This window comes from Emys orbicularis, chromosome 4, assembly GCF_028017835.1.
Source record: "Emys orbicularis isolate rEmyOrb1 chromosome 4, rEmyOrb1.hap1, whole genome shotgun sequence".
NCBI lineage: Eukaryota > Metazoa > Chordata > Testudines > Emydidae > Emys > Emys orbicularis.
Window position 1 is genome coordinate 75,167,664 of NC_088686.1, and position 25,075 is coordinate 75,192,738.

At 44.5% G+C, this 25,075-nt stretch overlaps 1 protein-coding gene across 1 annotated transcript in view; it reads right to left on the reverse strand.

The window, feature by feature from the left end:
• The window catches only part of CSTPP1 (centriolar satellite-associated tubulin polyglutamylase complex regulator 1), a 142,715-nt gene that overhangs the window by 13,936 nt on the left and 103,704 nt on the right, over positions 1-25,075 (reverse strand). Inside the window, exon 4 of the mRNA XM_065402688.1 lies at positions 1,856-1,940. Coding sequence (XP_065258760.1) covers positions 1,856-1,940 — 85 coding nt within the window. The remainder of the gene's footprint in view (positions 1-1,855; positions 1,941-25,075) is intronic.

The following is a 25,075-nucleotide window of genomic DNA, read 5'->3' on the forward strand; positions in this document are numbered from 1 at the left end:
AAAGAGGAAGTTAGTTTTAGACTTAAAACAAGTTTTATTACACTCACTTAACTAGATTAGCGTGTAACAACAAAATAATATTAATGTGTGTGTGTGCAGTTCTCTAGTCAGGCAGGAAGTGAGGTCATCCCCACCTGAGCCTGGGTGCCTCAGACAGAGATCTCATTTCTCTTGCACACCTGTTCCCAAACCCCAGCCTGTCTGTCTCTAAGACATACACAGAACAGTGCAGTTGTGGGAAGCCTGCCCCTGAATGGGGCCTCTAGTTTACAACAGCCTTGCGGATTAAATTCCTTTTCGCAAACATCATAACATGTGTAGACACACTGAAATCTCACTTTTATGCACTGTCCCAAATCCCTGCTCAGCTCAGCTGGAATCTGTGGAATACAGGCCCATGCATAGGACAGTGCTTTTGCACCTCCATGAAAGGCAGCAGCAGCAGATATGTCCTTGCTCTACAGTTAGTGCTCCATCATGGTCTAATGCTGGAGGCCAGGGACTTGCATTCAGGGGAGCCAGGAAAACCAGAATTCCTCACCAATGAGCCAGAGGGAGCAGTGCTGCTCTACTTCTAGTTTTAACTGGACCTAACACAGCATTAACTGCACTTCAATTGTGACAGCAGCACCCTGGGAGCCAGGGAGGCATTCAAAGGAGCCCAGCAGTATGGAAATATTGGCAGATGGGAATACACATCTCTTGCTTCCTCGCTCTCTCTTTTTTGGGGGGGAGAGGTATATATATTTTTCATGGGAATATGATGCTGGTGAAAGGCACTAGACTGACATGTAGAGATTGAACACCTCTTCATCCACAGACCAGAAACAACACAGGCAACAGCCAGTGTCCTGCCAGTGTGCCTATGCTCTGACCTGGAAGGGCAGGGAAGAGAGTTCAGCCTCCCTGACCTCTCTCTGTTACAACCAGCAAAGAGACCATTTATTTCTTTGACCTTATTGTTAACATGTAGATATGCTCACTGGGATCTGGACTGACACCCCCACCCCATTTCACCTAGAAAGGCCATCTTTGCCATCAGATGGTTAATAAACCAACAATATGGGCTGGATTGGAATCAGTGACTGAGAGGTGAAGGGCTCCATATCATGTTACCAATGTCCTGAGCCATCTGCCCCCTTTAAACCTTGTCTAGGGTCTGAAAATAAATTGTTTTAAACCAGATTGGCTAACATGTTTCTAACTAACATGATTTTAAATAATATTGCAGAAAGGGTTTAGTATAATGTGTAGCTGATTGTGATCAACCTTAGAAGGGGTAGAAACACGTTTTAAAAAATGTTAAATGCCATCTACAATAATGTTTAAAATCGTGTTAGTTAAAATGTGTTAGCTACCACTGCTTTATACACAACTTATTTTCTGAGTGTAGACAAAGTCAGAGACTGCAATGTTGATATATTAGCATCACGCTGGTATTTCATTCCTAGCATATCATAACAACAGACCACTTCTATTTGCTAAGGAAAGCTCCCCTTCTCAATCACAAATCTTGGTACCTCTCTGCGCTAAAAGATTCTGACCTTATCTCTAAGGGTAGGTCTACACTGTAGCTGAAGGTGTAATTTCCATCTTGGGCAGATGTACACACACTAGCTTAGATACAGCAAGTGCGCTAAAAGTAGCAGTGTAGCTGCGGTGGCACAGGCTATCGCGTGTACTTCTAGTTGAGCTGGAAATTATACCTCCAGCTGCAGTGGCTTGGTAGTCCATCGATCCGCAGTGTAGACATACGCTAAATGTCCTTACTCACATTTTAACCCTTTCAGCACCAGGGACTAAAGCCATTGTAGGGCTGATCTACCTATCAAGAGAGAAATGGATGAAGACCCACCTTGCTGCCTTCTGAGTAAGTTCCATTGGGAAGTCAGGGCAGAGCAGCTGCAGCAGACAATGGTACTCCTTCGCTGTCAGCAAATCTGCAGCAGAAACAGACAGGAGAGCATCAGAATCTTTTCTGAGATTGTTCCTTCCCCTCCCTCCCTCCATGCCCAGGCAATATGTCTGCTCTTATTCTCTTCAGGAGTCAAGATTGATAAGGCTGGTATTCAGGACAAAGGAACTGCCATTATTTTTGTAGAGATGCCTTTTAGATGGAGAGTCCAGCAAAGCAGGCAGTCAGGAAGAGGCATGGCAAAAGGAGAGAGCTACTGAAGTGAATCCAGCAGACAGAACTGGTAACAGGTAGTAATTCAGGGAGAAAAGGGGTAATAAAGCAGGGGAAGCTCAAGTGTCAACTCAAGTTCATTTAACTTGTGTATAACTAGCTGGAAAAGAGAACCATTTCAAAGCTGCTTAAATTTGCTGAAATTCACTGGCATGGCAACATTCACCACAACATGCCTGAAAACCATCCACAGAACATCTGGCAGCAGTATGGAGGGCTATGGAGTATAAACCCACAGACATTATTATTTTGGCATCCAATAATGCAGCTGGATAGCTTCTTTAGGAATAGCATGTACAAATCTGGTCACTGTATTATAGGACGCACAGAGCAAAGATCCAAAATATACAAGAAGGGCAACCAAACGATTCATGTTTTAGGGAGCTGCTTTGAAAGACACTGGTCAAAAATGGCCTCTGTGGTTCAGCAGAAGGAGATTGAGAGAGGTGACTCTCAAGGAGGTTTATAGGATCCCAAGGGACTAGAAACACAGTGATGTCAAAAAGCTCTACATGATTGTATGTTCACAGTCCAAAAGGCTGTGGACTAAAGTTAAGGAGAGAACTAGCTGAACAACAGCAATTTTACAGTATTTCCACTTACAGAAGTATGCGAAGTATGGAAGAAAGAGCCAGTGGTAGAATTAGAGCCAAGCAGCAGTCAGGAAGGGAATCCAAAGGGCAAAGGCAGGAGCCCTGTAGTACAGGGCTTGGGCTCTTTTAGCACAGTTAGCTGTTAGCCCTCTGTAGCCCACAAAACTTCTGATCCAAATATTCAGCTGATGCATTTTCTAATAAATGGCCTCTCCCTTATCCCTGATGATGGCCCCAAGCTCCCTCATCAAAGACTCCGGAAAGCCTGACAGCCTCACAAGAGCAAGAGAGACAAAGGGAAAATTCTACCGATTCACTGGACATCAAAGAGGCAGATGTGGTTTCACTGTAGTGCCTCAGATAACTAAATGGATATTTTCCTATATTCAAGAATGACTAAAGACACATTGCTGGGGGACTCTCAGCAAAATCAGATCCCAACCTTTTCCCTTAGCTCCCCCTTACTGGGGGTGGGGGTTTGTTCCCTGCCCCCATTCCAACCCCTTCCCCGAAGTCCTCACCCCAACTCTGCCCCCTCCCTGCCCCCAGGGGGTGCAGGAGGGGTGTGGGGTATGGCAGGGGGCTCAGGGCAGGGAGTTGGGGTGTGGGGTGCAGAAGGGGTGAGGGGTGCAGCAGGGGGTTGGGGTGCAGGGTGTGGCAGGGGGCTCAGGGCAGGGGGTTGGGGTGCAGGGGGGTGTGGGGGATGTGGCAGGGGGCTCCGGACAGGGGGTTGGGGTGCAGGAGGGGTGCGGGCTGTGGGCTCCGGCCCGGTGCCGCTTATCTAGAGCGGCTCCGGGGTGGCAGCGCCGCGCACCGTGGCCAGGGCAGGCTCCCTGCCTGCCTGCCCTGGCCCCTGGCCCCGCTCCGCTCTGCTCCGCTCCAGGAAGCAGCCGGAGTCCCGGGGGCAGGGGGAAATGGTGCCATGTGCTGCTCTTGCTGCTCCTCCAGGTACCTCCCCCAAAGCTCCCATTGGCCGCAGTTCCCCGTTCCCGGCCAATGGGAGCTTGCTTAAGTAAAGATATATCACCACTGTCCAACACTTTCCCCATATCCACAGAGCCAGTTATCTCATCATAGAAGGTAATCAGGTTGGTCAGGCATGATTTGTCTTTGGTGAATCCATGTTGACTGTTCCTGATCACCTTCCTCTCCTCTAAGTGCTTCAGAATGGATTCCTTGAGGACCTGCTCCATGATTTTGCCGGGGACTGAAGTGAGGCTGACCGGTCTGTAGTTCCCCGGGTTCTCTTTCTTCCCTTTTTTAAATATGGGCACTATATTTGCCTTTTTCCAATAGTCCGGGACCTCCCCCAGTCACATCAGCCAACTCCCTCAGCACCCTTGAATGCATTATATCTGGACCCATGAACTTGTGCACGTCCAGCTTTTCTAAATAGTCCTTAACCTGTTCTTTCACCACTGAGGGCTGCTCACCTCCTCCCCATACTGTGCTGTCCAGTGCAGCAGTCTGGGAGCTGACCTTGTCTGTGAAGACCGAGGTGAAAAAAGCATTGAGTACTTCAGCTTTTTCCACATCATTTGTCACTATGTTGCCTCCCCCATTCAGTAAGGTTCCCACACTTTCCCTGACCTCCTTCTTGTTGCTAACATACCTGTAGAAACCCTTCTTGTTACCCTTCACATCCCTTGCTAGCTGCATCTCCAATTGTGCCTTGGTCTTCCTGATTACACTCCTGCATGCTCAAGCAATATTTTTATACTCCTCCCTAGTCATCTGTCCAAGTTTCCACTTCTTGTAAGCCTCCTTTTTGTGTTTAAGCTCACCGAAGATTTCTCTGTTAAGCCAAGGTGGTCGCCTGCCATATTTGCTATTCTTTCTGCACTTTGGGATGGTTTGTTCCTGCACGCTCAATAAGGCTTCTTTAAAATACAGCCAGCTCTCCTGGACTCCTTGCCCCCTCATATTAGCTTCCCAGGGGATCCTGCCCATCAGTTCCCTAAGGGAGTCAAAGTCTGCTTTTCTGAAGTTCAGGATCCGTATTTGGCTACTTTCCTTTCTTCCTTTTGTCAGGATCCTGAACTCAACCATCTCATGGTCACTTCTGCCTAGGTTGCCACCCACTTCTACTTCCCCTACCAATTCTTCACTGTTTGTAAGCAGCAGGTCAAGAGGAGCATGGCCCCTAGTCGGTTCCTCCAGCACTTGTACCGGGAAGGTGTCCCCAACACTCTCCAAAAACTTCCTGGACTGTCTGTGCATTGCTGTATTGCTCTCCCAGCAAATGTCAGGGTGATTGAAGTCCCCCAGTAGAACCAGGGCCTGTGATCCGGAAACTTCAGTTAGTTGTCCGAAGAAAGCCTCATCTACCTCATCCTTCTGATCCGGTGGTCTATAGCATGCGCCCACCATGACATCATCCTTGCTGCTCTCACCTCTAAACTTAACCCAAAGACTCTCAACAGGCTTTTCTCCAGTTTCAAACTGGAGCTCTGAGCAATCATACCGCTCTTTTACATACAATGCAACTCCTCCACCTTTCGTCCCATACCTGTCCTTCCTAAACAGTTTATACCCATCCATGACAGTGCTCCAGTCATGTGAACTGCCCCACCAAGTTTCTGTTATTCCAATCACGTCATAGTTCTTTGATTGTTCCAGGACTTCCAATTCTCCACGCATTCACCTCCACAATTCGACAGTCCCTACCTGGGCCTTTTCCTTCAACAGGAGTCAGTGATGGACCTTTCAAGGGGCTCAGATCCCCAACAGGAGAGGCGTGCACTCATGACTCCTGTGTGGCCGGGCGGGCCGAACTAGGTTCCTGGCCCAAAGACCCTTGGGCCTTTTTGCCTGGTGCCGAGGAGCTGTGCTTCCACGCCTAGGCACCAGAGACGTTGATTGGTGCTGGGCGGAGCCTGATGCTGGGGGTGTGCTATGCACCAATGCTGAGGTGCTCACCGATTCTTGGTGGGAGGGCTTGGACGCCGGGCAAAGGGCTGACTCCATTAGAAGGGCTCCGAGTTGGATATCCCGCTCCTTCTGAGTTCCTGGCCAAAAGTTTTTACAAATACAGCACTTCTCTTTGACGTGCAATTCGCCCAAGCACTTGAGACAACTGCTGTGGGGATCGCTAACAGGCATAGGCCTATTACAGTCCGTGCGGGGCTTGAACCCGGGGGACTGGGGCATGCCCCGCCTGGGGCAAAGTCCCACTGGGGACTCTAACTCTAACTATAAGTCACTATCAAGAACCCTATGTACAAAGCCCTAAGGCTGAATGGCTCTTCACAAGGACAGAAAACTGCTAACCACTTGCAAGGCAAGGGAGAGAGGCACTCCGACTAACCACCACAGGCGGTAAGAAGGAATTGAGAGGGCGTAGGGCCAGCGGCACCTGATATACCGTGGCATGAGCACGGCACTCCAGAAGGTGCCACTGCCGACCCTAAAGATACCACTATGGCAAAAGTCTCCGATGACCGCGCACACCTAGAATGGAATCGACATGAGCAAGCACTCGAAGAAGAAGATCTAGTTCATTCTCCTTCCTCAGTGACCAGGCCAGGAATGGTTTCTAGAGACTATTCTTCTGGGCTTGGTCCAGTCTAGTTTTAAATGACTCTAGCAAAGGAGTTCCCACCACTTCTCTGGAAAGACTATTTCTCAATCTAAACAGATTGCACTATCTGGAAGCTTTACCTAATATTCAACCTGCATTTCCTTTGCTTAGTTTCAAATTCCTCTCATTTACACTGTCTTATATCACTCTACATATTTTCTTTTGCCCTCTGGTGTTCCTCCCTTTCACATATTAGTAGGCCACTATTATAACTCTGTCTTCTATCTATACACACCTTAGGTTAGCCAAGCTATTAGTTCTTTTAATCTCTCCTCCTAAGCCTCTCTCTTTCTGGCCCCCCAATTGTTCTGAACTCTGTTCAGTTTTTGGTACTGAGGTGCCAGGAGAGGCACACAGTATTTAAGATCTGTTCACAGCAGACATGTACATATACATAGAGAGGATCGCCTGTCAACCTTGGATAGGATACTTCTTCCCATGCAGGCCAAAAATCTTCACTGGGGAGTCAGAGCAAAACATCCCCATTTTGTAAATTCTGTATTTTTTAACAATTTTTTTCTCAAAAATTCAAGGAATTATAGCAGCAGCAGGTTTCCTGCACAGCAGAGGAAGCTGGAATTGTCTACAGCACCAATGATCCCCAGACGAGGCGGCCTGAGGAGCTGACTGAGCACTACGTATGCCTCAAGTGAACCCTCTAACTTGCAGGAGTGAACCTTCTCCAGATTTTTAATATGTTCATAATTTCTGCACCTTTTTCTCCCTAAAGCCTAATGCTGAGTGACAGCAGTTTCATCATTTCTGCATCAGGAAACCATCAAGAACAATGTATAGCAATTGTGAATCTTTGCTCAGAAGAACTCTGGGAACATGCTGGCAAAGAAACTGAACTAGAAGAGATCAGCGCCATTCTTAGAGACGCCTATTCCCAATGAGAAGAAATTATTGTTTCAGTCTAGGAGCAAGTGGCCCATCTAGGTCAGGGCTGCATGCAATGAAGAGTGCAGAGAAACTCAGGTGTCTGAGAAGCAAAAAGACTGAATTCCCTGTGATGCCAGGAGAAGGAGCACTGCAAACCCAGTGATCAAAGTGGGGATCAGTCTGAGCAGACCCTTTTGGAATGCAATGCAGCTCAGCATTGGTACATCTCAGGGGACTGACTAACAGAGCATATCAATTTCACTGACTTAGATGGATATCCACTACACAGGAAAGGAATCACCACAGGCCTTAAGAGGTGTCTGCAGTTTGCTGTGATGACTGTTTTCCTATTCACTGTAATGGGATCACTGAGTACCATGCGGAAAAATGACACTTGCCCATGCACCCATCCTGTCTGCCAAGAGCCATTCAGAATAAACAAGGGCAGTTTTGGTCCATGACCACATTGCTCCTTCCTGTCTCCAGGGTACAAAGGCTCAAATCCAGGCCACAGCTGAGTAAATAGTCTTCATTGCTGTGCTATGAGGAAAGACAAAGAAGATGGAAGGAAGGAAGGAAGGTAATAGTCAGAATGAATGAAAACTGGAATCCCCAAGGGCCACTTTGGTTGGTACCACAAAGTACTGTATCTGATATTCCAGTAACAAACAAACTACATCATGGTCTTCAGACATATGCAGTCTACCATATCCCCCAAACTGATATGGCCTCTGAAATCCCAGATACCCAGGGAGAGAACAAGAGATACTGAACTTTGTGTGCTAACCATATTTAGTTACAATAGAACACAATAACATTCCAGGGCTGCAGAACCAGGGAGAGCAAGGGGGCCAGTGATCCCACAATGGAAATATTGTGGGTCTCTGGCCTCGTGTAAACCTGTGCATACCCAAGGGGGTGGGGGAGGAGATGAAAGCATGGATTGAGAAGCTTTGCACGCTGGGAGAGTTTCTGCAGGCCAACTTTCTGTAGTATAATCAGCGTTGTTAACCCCAAACACTCAAAAGTCACGCATCAAGCTCCAAAAAATCATGAGATTGGCTTAAAGATAATGAGATATTAAAATAATACTTTTGGGGGTTTTCCTTTGCCTTCTGAAACTTTAGGGCGCACTTAAGTCATGTTTTCAGCTTTTTTTCACAACCATGAATGCTAGAAACTTTGTTTTTTAATGAAAGATGAGATAGTCTTGTACTCAGCTGCCTCCAGAACCTGGGGCTTCAAGAAAAGCATCAATATCATGATAAATTAATGAGAGATGGTAACATTGGCTACTCCACGTGACACATTTGGCCTGTGGGCTACTCTTTGGACACATCTGGTTCACAGGAAGGCTGCAGCATGGCCTCCCCAGCCTTCTGTAAATTTACACATAAACAACAATCTGAAAACCAAAAATTCTAGGAGATTCCATGCCTTAAACTTAAAAAGCAAAACATATTTGTGTTTTTAAAAAAGCTTTAATTTGAAAAAAGGTTAATATTAATCCCCCCTCCACGCTTTATTATTTATAAAGCGTTGTGTTGAAACATTTTATGAGCTATTAGATGATAGAACTGTTTCTGTTAGATGTGGGGTTTTTTTCAAATAAGAACTCTGAAGAAAATAAAATCATACAAGTGTTCCTTCCTTGACTAATCTGCTTTTTCCACTGACAAGAACAATTATAAAATAAATAGAAACCAGGGCCAGAATGTGCATTTGTCTTACTTTAAAAATTGATCTTCCTCCTTTTCCAAACAAACAAAAACAGTAACAGCAGCTCACATACTTATTCCCACCATTGAGACTGAAGGTTACACAAAGACAAACTAAAAAATGAAGAATAAACATCCACAGTTCTGCCTGAAAGTGTGTACGTGTGTGTGTGTCAGCGCATATAAACACAAGGGTCCACTATGAACTTGATGCTCACGCATAACTCCCACAATGGCTGGAAAAACCTAAGAGTCTAGGGCAGTGGTTCCCAAACTGGGGTTCGTGAATCCCTGGGGGTTCGCGAAATGTTACAGGGGGTTCTCGGGAAAAAATTCCATAATGGCGGACAGAGCTGTCCCTAGGGACCCTGGGCAGCACAGGGCCAGCAGCACGGAGCCACTGGACTTCCACGAGCTAAGCAGATCAAAGCAAGCATATCTGTCACACTGAGGAGATTTAAACTTCAAGACTCCTTTTAAGAAATGGAAAGGGAGGTGGATATTTTTTGGTGTTTTAAAATTAAATAGGCAGCTAGTATTGTTTTTTTTTAATTATTATGAAGAACAAGTTTAAGCTTAGTTGTAATGTGCATTGTTTGCCTGGACTGCTCAAGACCTGAATGCTTGTGTAGGAGGAACTCGTTGAGTTGGCTTCTTAAATACCTTCATGATGTTTCACATCTGATACTCCTTGATGAAACATAGGAGCCTTGTCTTATAACAGGCTTATTCAAAGTGATACAAGCTACGAAAGTGAGATATTGGAAGAGTGTCGCCATTTTCATAATGTAATAAAAATACTGTAATGATAAATAATAATAAATAATAAATAGTGTGTAATATGCATATCATAAAAACAAATTTTATATTTCCCAGATCACTGCTTTTATAATTTATACTCAGATAAAGGAGAAAATCCCTGGAAATATTCATTTTTAGGAGGGGGTTCGCGAGACTTGACATTTTAGTGAAAGAGGTTCATAGGTTGTTGAAGTATGGGAACCACTGGTCTAGGGAAATGAAAAGGAAAACTGGAAAAGGGAGAGTCGAAGAGATCCCCAACTCTGGCTACATTTGAGTTATGGTTGATGGAAAGACATTAGCAGTCCAACACTATCCTGCAGTATTTCCAGAGCCGAGACAGGAGTCTCTGTGCAGAACATTGCGATGTCATGCAAGCAGCCCTCTTTGCAAGCCACAGAACAAAACAATTCCCAGTTGCAGCTGGCAGTTGCGCAGCAGCTGAACACGGTGGAGCACTGTTTCTGGTCCCAGGAAACAAGCACTGACTAGTGGGACTGCATCATTGTGCAGCTATGGGATGACAAGCAGTAGCTGCAGAACTTTCGAATGCAGAAGGTCACTTTCCAGAAACTTTATGCAGAGCTTTCCCCAGCCCTGAAGCACAGCAACACTAAAATGAGACCTGCTCTGAGAGTGGAGAAGTGAGTGGCGATCGCTCTGTGGAAGCTTGCAATGCCAGACTGCTACTGGTCAGTGAGGAATCAATTCGGAGTTGGTAAATCCACCCGTGGAGCTGTTGTGATCCAAGTGTGCAGGGCCATTAATTGACTTCTGCTAAGAAGGGTAGTGACTCTGGGCAATATGCAGGACATAGTGTATGGTTTTGCCACAATGGGGTTCCCTATCGGGGGGGGGAGGGAGGGGAGAATAGATGGCACGTATATCTCTATCTTGGCACCAGACCACCTACCCAAAGACTAAATAAACCATCAGGGATACTTTTCAATGGTATTGTAAGTACTGCTGGATTGCAGGGGGCGTTTCACCGACATCAACATGGGATGGTCAGGAAAAGTTGCATGATGTGAGTGTCTATAGGAACACAGGTCTGTTCAGAGAGCTGCAAGCAGGGACTTTCTTTCCAGATCGCAAAATAACCATTGATGATGTTGAAATGCCAATAGTGATCCGGGGAGACCCAGCCTACCCCTTGCTCCCATGGCTCATGAAGCCGTACACTGGCCACCTGGACAGAAGTAAGGACCGGTTCAATCATAGGCTGAGCAAGTGCAAAATGATGGTGGAATGTGCCTTTGGACGTTTAAAGGGGCGCTGGCGCAGTTTGCTGAGTAGGTTAGAACTCAGCGAAAGCAATATTCCCATTGTTATTGCTGGATGCTGTGTGCCCCATAATATCTGTAAGGCAAAGGGAGACAAGTTTCTGCAGGGGTGGGGTGTGGAGGCGGATAGGTTGTCAGCTAATTTTGAGCAGCCAGATACCAGGGTAATAAGAGCCCAGCAAGGAGCTCTGCGTCTCTGGGAGGTTTTGAAAACCCATTTCAGTAATGAGCCTCAGCAAAGTGTGCTGGTTATCTGCATTATGCCTTTCTATACCATCCCCTCCGTTGCATTAGTTTCCCTGGATTACCCCTCCCCCACCCCCAAGGCCTCATGATTGGAATAAATAAAGAGCATTTCATTCTCAAAACATTGACTTTTATTGCACAAACATAAAGAAACTGAAAGAACAGGAAAATAATTTAACCTTGCACAAACAGTGTGATAAAATTAGGAGGGGAGAAACCAAGTCAGCTTGTCTGTGAAAGCACAGTAGTCTTACCCATCACAGGTTTCTGAATGGCCGCCTTTTGTTCTTAGTACCCTCTCCGGGTGTTGAGTGGAAGGGATACTGAACTCCCCAACCACAACCCCCGCCTCCTGGAATATTTGGGGTGAGGGAGATTGGGAACAGGGCGATGCTTGCAGGCAGTTCTGCAGGGACTGTAGAGGGAATCTAGCCTCAAGCTGCTTTTCTTGAAGCTCAACCAGATGCCTCAACATGTCTGATTGGTCCTTCATAATCCGCAGCATCTCATCCTGCGTGGCACGCTTATGCTCCTCAGATGCTCTCCTGCTCTCCATGTCCATGTCCAGTTTTTCAGACAATGAAATTCTCCAGGGTATTTGCTCCATGTCAGCTGTCCCAGAGGCATTCATTATCTCGCTGAACATGTCATCACACATTCTTTTTTTCCACCTTCTAATCTGCGAAAGCCTCTCTGCCTGTGTGGAGGATGTGCTGAAGGCCAAGCTCTCCACTGCAAGGCATGCAAAGCACAAGGCAACCATTGTCAGTGAAGACTCTGGGTCTTCTGGTATGCCTACCGAAGTTCTTTGATTTTCACGCAGCGCTGCTGCATATCCCTGCTGTAGCCCTTCTCCCCCATGCACCACGCAAGCTTTTCGTAGATGTCTACATTTCTTTAGCTGGATCAGAGCTGTGCCTGCACAGACTCTTCTTCACACAGACGAATAAGTTCCACCACCTCCTGTGTACTCCAGGCTGGACCACGTTTGGGGCATTGAGTTGCCACGATCAGCTGGGCTGGCGAGCTCTCCATGCTGATCAAACAGGAAATGGCAATCCAAAAGTTCCCAGGGCTTTAACAGGGGAGGGGCTGTTTCCTGTGTACTTGGCTGCTGTGCAGCAGAGTTGAAAATGATTTCCAGAGTGGTCACAGCAGAGAATTGTGGGACACCTCCTGGAAGTTAATTCAGTCGATTTACACAACGCTGCATTTACACTGCCTCTCTGTCAACCCATCAACACTGAATTAAGTGCTACGCCTTTTGCAGAGGTGGAGTAATTAAGTCAACATTACAGGCGAGTTAGGTCAGCAGAAAGGATCTGGTAGTAGACGCATACATTATTAGGTCGACATAAGGCATCTTCCATTGACCTAAGTTTGTAGTATAGACAGGGCCGGCTCCAGGCACCAGCTTCTCAAGCAGGTGCTTGGGGCGGCCGCTCCGGAGAGGGGTGGCAGGTCCAGGTATTCGGCGGCAATTCGGCGGACGGTCCCTCACTCCGCCTGGGAGTGAAGGACCTCCCACCGAATTGCTGCCGCAGATCGCGATCGCGGCTTTTTTTAGATCGCGATCGCGGCTTTTTTTTTTTTTTTGGGGGGGGGGTTTTGGCTGCTTGGGGCGGCCAAAACCCTGGAGCCGGACCTGAGTATAGACCAGGCCTGAGAAGTAATTCAAAGATCTGCACAATAACAAGTGGGCTGAGTGCAAGAGCCTAACAGTCATTACGGGCAACTGTGTGATACAATTCCTCCAGTCCTCAAAACTTAACCCTCTAGTCTGGGATATTGCCTTTGGCCTAGAGAGCAAACACGCACTTCAGGGGTCTTTAAAGGGCACATTAGACAGAACAATATCTTCCTTTCTAACATTAAGGATGAGTGTGAGTTAAAGTTCACGAAAGCCAGGAACCTGCAAGCTGTCACATCATCCTGACTCACCCTGTTGTGCCTAGGTGTTGCATCACTATCTGCGGCACTAATAACATGACTGCTGCCTGACAGTACTAGTCATGGACATGGTGCAGTTTTCTGGCTTTGCTAGGATTTTGCATCAGAACTTGAATGTTATTTGTTTACAGTGTTCTGGGGTTTGTTTAATCTTTGTTTCAGAATAATTGCCAGGAATACTCCAATAATAACAGACGCCTGTTTATTCTTAGGTAAACATCAGTTCAAGCCAGGATATGAATGTGGACATCTCTCTTTGAAGGCAGCTCCCGTATACAGGGTGCTCTTCATCTTTCTCCCATATGCTGAGGCTGCTGGAAATGACCCCTCAAGTTAAATGAACATTTTCCACCAATGGATAAGCAATACATTCAGACTATCCAAGTGGCCTAATTTTCCAGTGACATGGTTTTGCCGGTCCAACCGTCAGTGAAGATCTGGAGTGAAGTATGTCACCGCCACTGAAAAATGCATGATAGGACCAAATGTTTTAAACACATTTTATCTGTCAAAGTCTCATTCAGTCACCTCCATACCTTCTTCTATGTACCTATCGATGGTATGGCCTCTCTGGGCTCATCTGCAAGGCCCCTATGCTATCCATATTTAAGTTCCTCTTAATTATTCACTTCTGCTGTTCTGCCTATAATGATTCAAGTTAACTTGTATTTTTAAATTGCTTATTGTTATTTCTCTTCCCCTGACCTCTGTCTGCTTGTTTGTCTTAAGCCTGTGAGCTCCTCGGAGTAAGGAACATCCTCCTTAAGTGCTTATTAGAACGTGCCTAACACATAGTGGACATTATCACTAATAAAATACAAAATAATTATTATTACTATTTTATCATTTCTGAAAAATCACAGACTACCGAAATATAATCTTAGTCTACTTCATGCACAGATTTATAGAGTTAAGGCTAGAAGGGACCATTAGATTATCCAGTCTGACCTCTAGTATAACACAGGCCATTAAATTTCACCCGTTTACCCCATATTGCAGCAGATATCTTGTGTTTGACTAAAGCATATCATGAGTTTGGCTAAAGCATGTCTTCTAGAATGCATCCAATCTTGAACAGAAGACATCAAGTGATGGAGAATCCACCACTTCCCCCGGTAGTTTGTTCCAATGGCTAATCACCCTCACTGTTAAAAATTTGTGCCTAATTTCTCATTTGAATTTCTCTGACTTCCAGCCATTTATTCTTGTTCTGTCTTTCTCCACTAGATTAAAGAGCTCATTATTACTGAATATTTTCTCCCATGAAGGTATTTATACACTGTAATCAGTTCACCTCTTAATCTTCTTTTTGATAAACTAAAGAGATTACGCTCTTTAAGCCTGTCACTGTGAGGCATCTTTTCCAGTCACCAAATCATTTTTGTGGCTCTTTTCTGCACCCTCTCCAACTTTTCAACATCCTTTTTAAAATGTGGATACCAGAACTGTACACAGTATTCCAGTTACAGTCTCACCAATGCTGCATACAGAGGTAAAATCACTCCCTACTTCTGCTGTAAATATGGTGTTGACTAGAAGCGTATTCTTTTCATTCACCATAATATCTGAGTATTAGCCATACAGCTTTAATTTGAATTAATGACTCAAATCTTGCAGATTGCTTTGAAAATCTCAACCTAAAGTGTTCAATGACTAACAGCTAGTCTCTAACCTGCCTTTTCCAGGAATTGACAATAAAAAGGTTGTGGCAGACCAACTCCAACAGCATCCAATATCCTCAAACTCCTTGGACGCCACCCAGACCTGTTTTAGACCTGAGTATGGCATGTAAACAGCATTAAGTGCAGTGATTCACTTTTAGTGTGGTTCCACACATTTCTCTCAGTGCAGTCCCAAAGGGTGGTGCTGGATGACTGCTCCTCTTGCCCAAGGACTTTCATCTGAAGAGTCATTCAGGGTTGAATCATTACCATAGTTATCCATGCTTTGGATACTTTAAGACTGATTCACTGCAACAAAGTCTATCAAGCCCAATCATGAAAGCTACTTAGAAGTCTTGGCTACTACAGAATGAGGATCCTCACCTTTTGGATAAGGAGGACCACCAAGAGCTGATTACATCTATGTGCTGCATTCTGCACTGTCTTCCAATTCCCTTCTGGGTGAAATTCAAGATGCTGGTTATGACCTAAATGGCCCAGGTCCTTGATACATTAGAGATAGCCTATACATTTTTGTGCACCTCTGTTCATCTGGAACACTTGTTATCTGACCCAAAGGTGAACACTCTTGCAGGAGATGGAGGCCAATTATGTGACTAAGTCTGAACCTGACCACTTTTAGAATGAACTGAAAAATATATCTGTACAGCTTTCCCACTAGCCATGGGCACTGGAATACCAGGCACCTAGGCTATTGGCCACGTTTCTCCATCTCACTTTTAAACAATTTCAGTGCTGGAGCAGGGAAGGGAGAGAAATGTAGTCTATGTACTTCGTATGGGCCTCTAAATCAATAGTCAATGGCACAACTCACACGAGTAAATGTTGCAGAATCTGTCCCTATATTCAGAAAATTATATTTGCTCTTACTATAAACCATGTAAAGTGCATTCAGATACTATGGCCCTGGTCACCTTTATATACGGATGTAAAAAAATAGTAAGAAAGAAAACTACACTCAAACCAAAGGAATCGAAAGTAGAACTGGATGGGGTACTGAATGGAGGAAGCTGAGATAGGATACATGACAAAACTGATGGAGGAATCATTAATTATCTAGGAGCAAAGGCTATGGAGCATGTAAGCTGTGTAGAGAATACTTGAAGCCCATTACAATATCAATGAGCTCGGGTAATGATTATAAATGATTACACACTGCAGAATTAGCCTGAGGGCACAGCAGCATGAATACATTCACACAGAAAATAAAACAAAACAAGGATCCAGGCAAAACTACCCCCTTCTAAGGGAATGTTTTTTTGGCTGAGATTCTTTAATCTCTCTCTTGCTTTCAACTCTTATGATATTACAGTAAGTACAGTTTTGCCCTAACAATACAGAGAAGTAAATGAGTTTTCCTTCTGCATTTCAGAAGAGTAGGTACATTCTTTAATATAACTTTATTTAGTTTTTGCAGTGAATGTCTGTGCTAATGAAAGTGAAGTGTGTAGCATTGCTTCAAGCTCCAGAGGACAATACAGGCAGATACTCTGGACTTTCCTTTGCATTAAACCCTGAGCACAGAAGAACCTCAGATACTAGCTGATGAAGGCAATATAAAAACCTGGACAGAACAGACTGCCTCCTACTCTGAGAGTGGAAAGGAATGTGCTCTCTAGGATATCTTCTTGTTGCTCCAGAGAGCCTTCCTAGAGAAAGCACAGGCCATCTACTGCAGTGAAAATGTGGAGATGAATGTCCTCCCTCTCCCCCCATAGTCCTTGCTACTGCAGGCTGCAAACAGATAGTATTCAGTAGTTTAATCTCCCCCCACACAATGAGGTGAAGATCCTGAACTGAAACTAAGGGCATGTCTACACTGCGATATTAGGTCGATTTTATAGAAGTCGATCTTTAGTAACCGATTTTATAGAGTTGATCGTGCGTGTCCCCACTAAGTGCATTAGGTCAGCAGAGTGCATCCTCAATACCATGGTTAGCATTGACTCACGGAGTGGTGCACTGTGGATAGCTCTCCCACAGTCCCCGCTGCCCATTGGAATTCTGGGTTAAGCTCCCAATGCCTGATGGGCAAAAACACTGTCGCGGGTAGTTTTGGGTACATGTTGTCAGTCTCCTCCCTCTCTCCTTGAAAGCAATGGCAAACTATCATTTAGCACCTTTTTTCCTGGGTTATCTGTGCAGATGCTATAGCATGGCAAGCATGGAGCCTGCTCAGCTGCACACTGCTTTTGAGAGCATTGTAAACACCTCGCGCATTATCCTGCAGTATGTGCAGAGCCTACCTAGGAGCCGCCAGCACGAGGAAGATTGTGAGGAGGACATGGACACGGACATTACTGAAAGCATGGGATGTGGCAATTGGGATATCATGGTGGCATTGGGGCACGCTGATACAGTGGAACGTCGATTTTGGGCCCGGCAAACAAGCACAGACTGGTGGGACCGCATAGTGTTGCAGGTATGGGATGATTCCCAGTGGCTGCGAAACTTTCGCATGCGTAAAGCCACTTTCATGGAACTTTGTGAGTTGCTTTCCCCCGCCCTGAAGCGCAAGAATACCAAGATGAGACCTGCCCTGACAGTTGAGTAGTGAGTGGTGATAGCCCTGTGGAAGCTTGCAACGCCTGACTGCTACCGATCAGTCGGTAATCAATTCGGAGTAGACAAATCTATGGTGGGGGCTGCTGTGATCCAAGTAGTCAGGGCAATTAATACCATTCTGCTAAGAAGGGTAGTAACTCTGGGAAATGTGCAGGTCATAGTGGATGGCTTTGCTACAGTCGGGTTCCCTAACTGTGGTGGGGCGATAGACGGAACACATATCCCTATCTTGGCACCGGACCACCTTGCCAAAAAGTATATAAACCGCAAGGGGTACTTCTCAACGGTGTTGCAAGCACTGGTGGATCACAAGGGCCATTTCGCCAACATCAACATGGGATGGTCGGGAAAGGTGCATGACACTCGCATCTTTCGGAACTTCAGGCTGTTCGGAAAGCTGCAAGAAGGAACTCTCTTCCCAGACCAGAAAATTACCATTGGGGATGTTGAAATGTCAATAGTTATCCTTGAGGAAGGCTTTCAAACCAGACCTTAAAAGCTGAGGTTCGACCTGCTTCATACAAATTTTAATGATCCCATGGCACTTTCCATTACAGTAGGGATTTACATCCTGGTATCCTTGGCCTAAATTTCCCCCATGTGCTTTGTTTAGCATGCTTCACTGCTTGCTGCTTTTTAGGATGTTCTTTGTGTGCAGCTAGTGAAGTAGTTGCTAACGGAAGGTGCTATATAAAAATAAGAGTTCTTTCATTCCTATCCCTCTCACTTTCACACAACATCCATTCTTCCAACTGTCCATCTCTGAATGTGCACATGCACCACCGTCCACCAACATTCCAGATCTACTTCACACTTCCTTGGTTTGAGTCACCCACCAACCAGCAGGATCTGGGCCTCTGTATCTGCCAGTGATGCCCATGAAACACATAGGATTCAAGAGAATCACAGAAATGTAGGTCTGGAAAGGACCTCAAGAAGTCATCAAATCCAGCCCCCTGTGCTGTGGCAGGACCAAGTAAACCTAGACCATCTGTGACAGGTGTTTGTCCAATTTATTTTTTAAAACTTCCAATGATGGGGATTCCAGAACCTCGCTTGGAAGCCTATTCCAGAGCTTAACTATCTTTATAGTTAGAAAGTTTTCCCTAATATCTAACCTAAATCTCCCTTGCTGCAGATTAAGCCCATTACTTTTTGTACAATCTTCAGTGAACATGGAGAACAATTGATCACCACCCTCTTTATAACAGCCCTTAACAAGTTATCAGGTGCCCCCTCAGTCTTCTTTTCCCAAGACTAAACATGCCCAGTTATTTTAACCTTTCCTCACAGGACAGGTTTTCTAACCTTTTATCATTGTTATTGCTCTCCTCTGGACTCTTTCCAATTTGTCCACATCTTTCCCAAATTGTGTTGCCCAGAATCGGACACAGTACTCCAGTTGGAACCTCACCAGTGCTGAATAGGGCGAAACAATTACCTCCTGTGTCTTATATACAATACTCCAGTTAATATAAGTCAGAATCATATTAACCTTTTTTGCAGTGCATCACACTGATGACTCATATTCAGTTTGTCATCCACTATAACCCCCAGATCCTTTTCAGCAGTATTACCACCATCCCAGACAATTATTCCCCATTTTGTAGTTGTGCATTTGACTTTTCCATCCTAAGTGAGGTAATTTGCACTTGTCTTTATTGAATTTCATTTTGTTGAATTCAGATCAATTCTCCAATTTGTCAAGGACATTTTGAGTTTTAAACCTGTCATCCAGAGTGCTTGCAACCCTTCTCAGCTTGGTGTCATCTACAGATTTTATAAGCATACTCTCTACTCCTTTATCAAAGTCATTAATGAAAATATTGAATAGTAAGAACATAAGAATGGCCCTACTGGGTCAGACCAAAGGTCCATCTAGCCCAGTATCCTGTCTTCCAATAGTGGCCAATGCCAGGTGCCCCAGAGGGGATGAACAGAACAGGTAATCAGCAAGTGGCAAACAGATGCTAGGGACACCATCCCTGCCCATCCTGGCTAATAGCCACAGATGGAACTATCCTCCATGAACGGATCTAGTTCTTTTTTGAACCCTGTTATAGTGTTGGCCTTCACAACATCCTCTGGCAAAGAGTTCCACAGGTTGACTGTGCATTGTGAGAAGAAATACTTCCTTCTGTTTGTTTTAAACCTGCTCCCTATTAATTTCATTTGGTGACCCCCTAGATTTTGTGTTATGAGAAGTAAATAACACTTCCTTATTTACTTTCTCCACACCAGTCATGATTTTATAGACCTCTATCATATCCCCCCTTAGTTCTCTTTTTTCCAAGCCGAAAAGTCCCAATCTTATTAATCTCTCCTCATATGGAAGCTGTTCCATACTCCTAATAATTTTTGTTGCCCTTTTCTGAACCTTTTCCAATTCCAATATATCTTCTTTGAGACGGGACGACCACATCTGCATGCAGTATTCAAGATGTGGGCGTACCATGTATTTATAGAGAGGCAATATGATATTTTCTGTCTTATTATCTATCCCTTTCTTAATGATTCCCAACATTCTGTTAGCTTTTTTGACTGCCGCTGCACATTGAGTGGATGTTTTCAGAGAACTATCCACAATGATGCCAAAATCTCTCTTGAGTGGTAACAGCTAATTTAGATCTCATCATTTTATATGTATAGTACCAGATCCAGGACTGACCCCTGTGGGGGAACACTCGATAAGCCCTCCGAATTTGACAGCAAACCATTGATAAGTACTCTTTGAGTACAGTCTTTCAACCACTTGTGCATCCACCTAACAATAATTCTACCTAGACCACATTTCCCTAGTTTGCTTATGAGAATGTCATGCAGGACTGTGTCAAAAACCTTACTAAAAGCAAGGTATATCACATCTACTGCTTCCCTCTATCCACTAGGATCTATACACTATCCACCCTATCAAAAAAAGAAATTAAGTTTGTTTAGCATGATTTGTTCTTGGAAAATCCATGCTGACTATTCCATATAACTCTATTATCCTCCATACAAACTGATTGTTTAATAATTTGCTCCAATAGTTTTCCAGGTATTGAAGTTAGGCTCACTGGTCTATAATTCCCTGTGTTCTCCTTGTTCCCCTTTTTAAAGATAGTGTTAGTAACAGATATTTGACCCTGAAAGTATGGAGAAAATATGTCCCCTCCCCCCCTCCATGAGCTTTGAACAGTTCAATGAACAATTAGAACTGAAAGGAGACAGCAAAGCTATTCAGCTGTTTCAGAGATACAGAAGTGATTTTCTGGGCTGGCACATTGGGCTATAGGTTCTGACTTCCTAGACCAATGGAATGCTGAGATCCCAGGGTGATAGGCACAGGGAGCCCTGAGGGCCTAGGCTGGTGGGCAATGAACACTGAGATAACAGTGTTGCAGTCTGAGGCTGGCATCAAGGCTGCCAGGTTATCTGTACTACATGGAACACATTTGGAAAATCATTTTCTGTTTAATTAGATGTTTATCAGGAGAAAAACAGATCTTCTCATTATTTACTTCGTTTTCCTTTTAGGAGGAAGCTTTCTGGGGTTTGTCAATGAATAAACAGAGAGATGGAGAGGCAAGTAGGGTGAAAGCCTGTGTATACAGCCTGTTGTCAATCTATATACACAGCTGTGACTGTCTTAGATGCAACTAGGACAGCCTTTTGCTGTGTGGAGCCCAAAATACAAGCAGATGAGCTATCCCCATAGCCAAGTGGTTAAAGCACTCACCCCGGATGTGGGAGCCTAGATTCAAATCCACCCTTTCTGAGTCAGAGTAGGGACTTGAACCCAAGTCTCCCACATCACAGAAAAGTGCCTGCTCTAGCATGGTATAAGGTATTCTAAGGTAGAGCTGTCTTTCAATGTCACCTGTTGAAGCTGCTCCACTTTGTATAAACGACAACTATTAACTAGAGCAGGGACTGGAACCCAGGTCTCTGAGGTGAGTGTGCTAACTACTAGCTTCTGGAGCTGGGGTGAGGATAGAGAAGCAGCATCACGGTTTGTTGTTTTTTGCCTGTTTGTTTTTTCAAGAAAGGGCTGAACTCACTTAGACACTTAACTCTAGGAGAGTGTTCATGGCTGTGAATCCCCTGTGGAGATAGGTACCTTGATTTAGATTGGTGTGACCCATGACCAGAAAGAGTTAAGCATCCTGAAGGATGAATGACTCAAATTCAACCCTTAAAGACATATGGGGAGATAATGTTTGTGTTTTTGTGTATTTACATATATATTGGTAGTGGTTAACAATGTGACCAACAGTTCCTGTCTATGCTGTATTCTGTTAATTCAGAGATCAAAAGAACATCTTAACATTTAAATGAACTGTAAACATAGGATGTGGCTGTATTCATCTCTCTTTGAAATGTATAGCAAATCATCTGCGAATGGTGGAAGCACAGGCAATTGCCTTATGTTAATCTGTGTGAATAATTACCGGGCCATGCTTAGGAAGTAACCCTACTTCAAAGATGCCCTGATTGCCTATTGTTTACCCAGGACTGAATGGTCAAGTGGATGCTAAAACATTGTATATAAGACCCTTGGGTCCTGATCCTGTTATTTCAGGTCTGCTTAAGCTTCATCAGGGGAAGCTTGAGTCACAAGACTGAGAACCCAGTTAAGCTGGAACACCCTGAATATGATATTGAACATTGGACTATAACCTATGGACTAAATTCTAAAAGAACTCTATGCAACTACAAAGCACACCATCTCTACTATGAATCTGAACCTCAAGAATTGAACTCGTCTGTATGTATATTGATCTTTTAACCATACTCTCTCTCTTTTCTTTTTTAATAAATTTTAGTTTAGTTAATAAGAATTGTCTGTAAGCAAGTATTTGGGTAAGATCTGGGATATTCATTAACCTGGGAGGTAATGTGTCCCGATCCTTTGGGATTGGTAGAACTTTTTTATATGATGAATAAGTTTTTCATTAATCCTTATAATATCTGACTTGGGTGTCTAAGTGGAGGCCTGAGGCTGGGTTACTTGAAGGGAACTGTGTTGTTGACTTCTGGGTAACCAGTAAGGTAATAAAGAAACTGTTTTATGCTGGCTTGGTAAATCTAAAGGTATTGGAATATCCACCAGCTTTGGGGATTGTCTGCCCCATTCTTTGCAGTTCAGCCTAATTGAGTGACCTCAGCTGGCTCCCCTCGGGACTCCGGTCACACTTGGACTTAGCATATAACGCCTTTTGAGGGGCAGAACTTAGGTCCCATTCCTCTCCTCAGCATTTCCTACTGGTTAGCTTAAACAGCACCATCTCACTATGTTGTCTTTTATGAATCCCATTCTTAGATCCCCTTTCCTCATGCACAGTATAGGGAACCTGGGTGCTTAACTCAGGAATGAGGATTCCATTGGTTAGGAGGACACCTAAAATTAAGTCTTGCAATATTGAGCCTAAGTCCAGGTGGAAGACAGGTAGATACCTGGTCAGCAGGTATGTGGTAGGCTGGTTTATTGTTGCTAAAATCTGTTTTCCCTGAAATACTTTAGTTCTAAATAAACACTACTTTGCTGTAAGGAGGCTGTTTGGTCACTGATTATCATTGCCATCACTCTCAGAGGGAACAGAACTGCAGGACCTGAGCCTAAATCAGACCTACTGAGGTAGTCCTGGTTAGTACTGGCTGACTGTGATCCAGGGCCTGATCTGAGAGTGGGAGAACTGTTCAATCCTCCCCTGAGCCAGATGAAGCTAGAGGCTTTAGATCTGAGAGGGGGGATGCACTCAGCAGGACTAGGAGGAGTTAAATGTGCAGTTAGCCCAGAATCTTATTCACTCTTAGTGCCTACCCAAACTCTGCTGCCTTGCACATAGGGGGTAGAGGATGAATCTCCTCATCTTCTGACAACTTGTTCATGCATACTGTGTTTACATTCCTTTTTACCCCTCAGCACCCCAGCCAGAATTGGAGCAAGTCCTACATGGCTGAGCAGAGTGGGGATTGGAACTTACCTCCCCTTACTCCATTGCATGGCTACATAGGACCAGAGCACAACCTTGACCTAGTTTTTAAAAAAGAAACTCTCCTAAAGCAATGGACTCTAGGTCAAGTCCTGGCTCGTCAGTGTTTTCATGATTCATTTGCTCTGTGAATGACAATCTCATGGACTATTAAATGGGTCTAGACTAAACTTATTTTGTGAATTCCCAACTCTTATATGAGAAACAGGCCTCTCTAGGAACTGGGAGGTTTGATTAGCTACCCTCCATTAACTAGGATACATCATCTGTAGAAGGCAAGCAGTGAGAGATGTGTTTACGCAGATATTCTAACGTGGGCATGAGGGAAGATGCACTGACTGCCTTACAAAGGTCCTGACTGTGCCAGTCTTGATTATAACTGCATGGGATTATGATTCAGCCAACTGTTACCAAAACATTTAATCAAAGCAACACATTTTCCAGAAAGTGTTGTTTTGCAAGAGGTCTATGCTTCTGCTTCACAGCACACCAAAGGCACGAGTGTATCCATTGTAGCCACAGGCCTGACTATGTGTTATTACCGGCGAAGTCTGAGATATCCATGGGGCATAACCACACAGGCAGACACACAGAACACTTCAGACACTTAGGTTATGGGTTCACCCTCAAAACAGCGTTGAATTATTTTCCTCTTCATCTCTTGTGCCGATTATCATTGAAAGGCTAATTGTATGTTATCACTGACTGAACAGAGAAGAAACTATGCAATAAATTGACAGAATTCCAGTGAGGAGTTCTGAGAAAATCATAAAGCACAGACACCAGTGGAACACCAAACAAAATCTCCTTTTATTACACTGTTGAATATTCTAATTTTTAATATATAAAGTCATACAAGTTTCTATTTCAAGAAATAGTTCAGAATAGAAAATTAGCATCCACTGGAGCTGAAGCCCAATAACAACTGCATAGGAGAGCCTTTAAGTGATAGTGCGTGATGCTGCATCTAACCGTGCTCCTGTGCCAGTCCGCATAATGAGTGTGGGACGAAAAGCAATAGTTTTTCATGTGGAGCCCAATAAGGAAAGTTCCGGGCTTGCCACACAAAAGTTCTTTAATAATGCAATCCAGCGCCTTTGATTTGATGAACATGCTGAAGAATAAACAAACCTCTTGCCTACAACTATTGTATCGCAATGCAAAGCTGCTTCTCTCCCCACCATGAAGTTACTTACGGGGAAAAACACAGGAATGATTTTGATGTAGGTGCTCCATCAGAACATACTATGCAAAGAAGCCTCTGTTGCCACATGAAGGCACTTTGATGCAACCAGATAGTCCCGAGATAAACACGAGCAATGTAATGTTACCTAGTGAAGTGGAAGAGCCATTAGGCAAGTCTGTTCTCAGCTGGTGGCAGCGTCAGGGCTGAGGCAGCCCGTAGCAATTTTGTTTGCTTCACATTCTCAATTTTGTTTTGGGTGAGTCTGAAATGATCGGCAGGTGAACTATATGACTAGTGCCCTGGCTAACTGAGGTTATGTATACACTGGAACTGTAATTTTCACTACAGGCAGACATACCCACACTAGCTCTAGTTGAGCTAGTGTGCTAAAAATAGCAGCGTAGCTGCAGCTGCACTGGTAGCGGG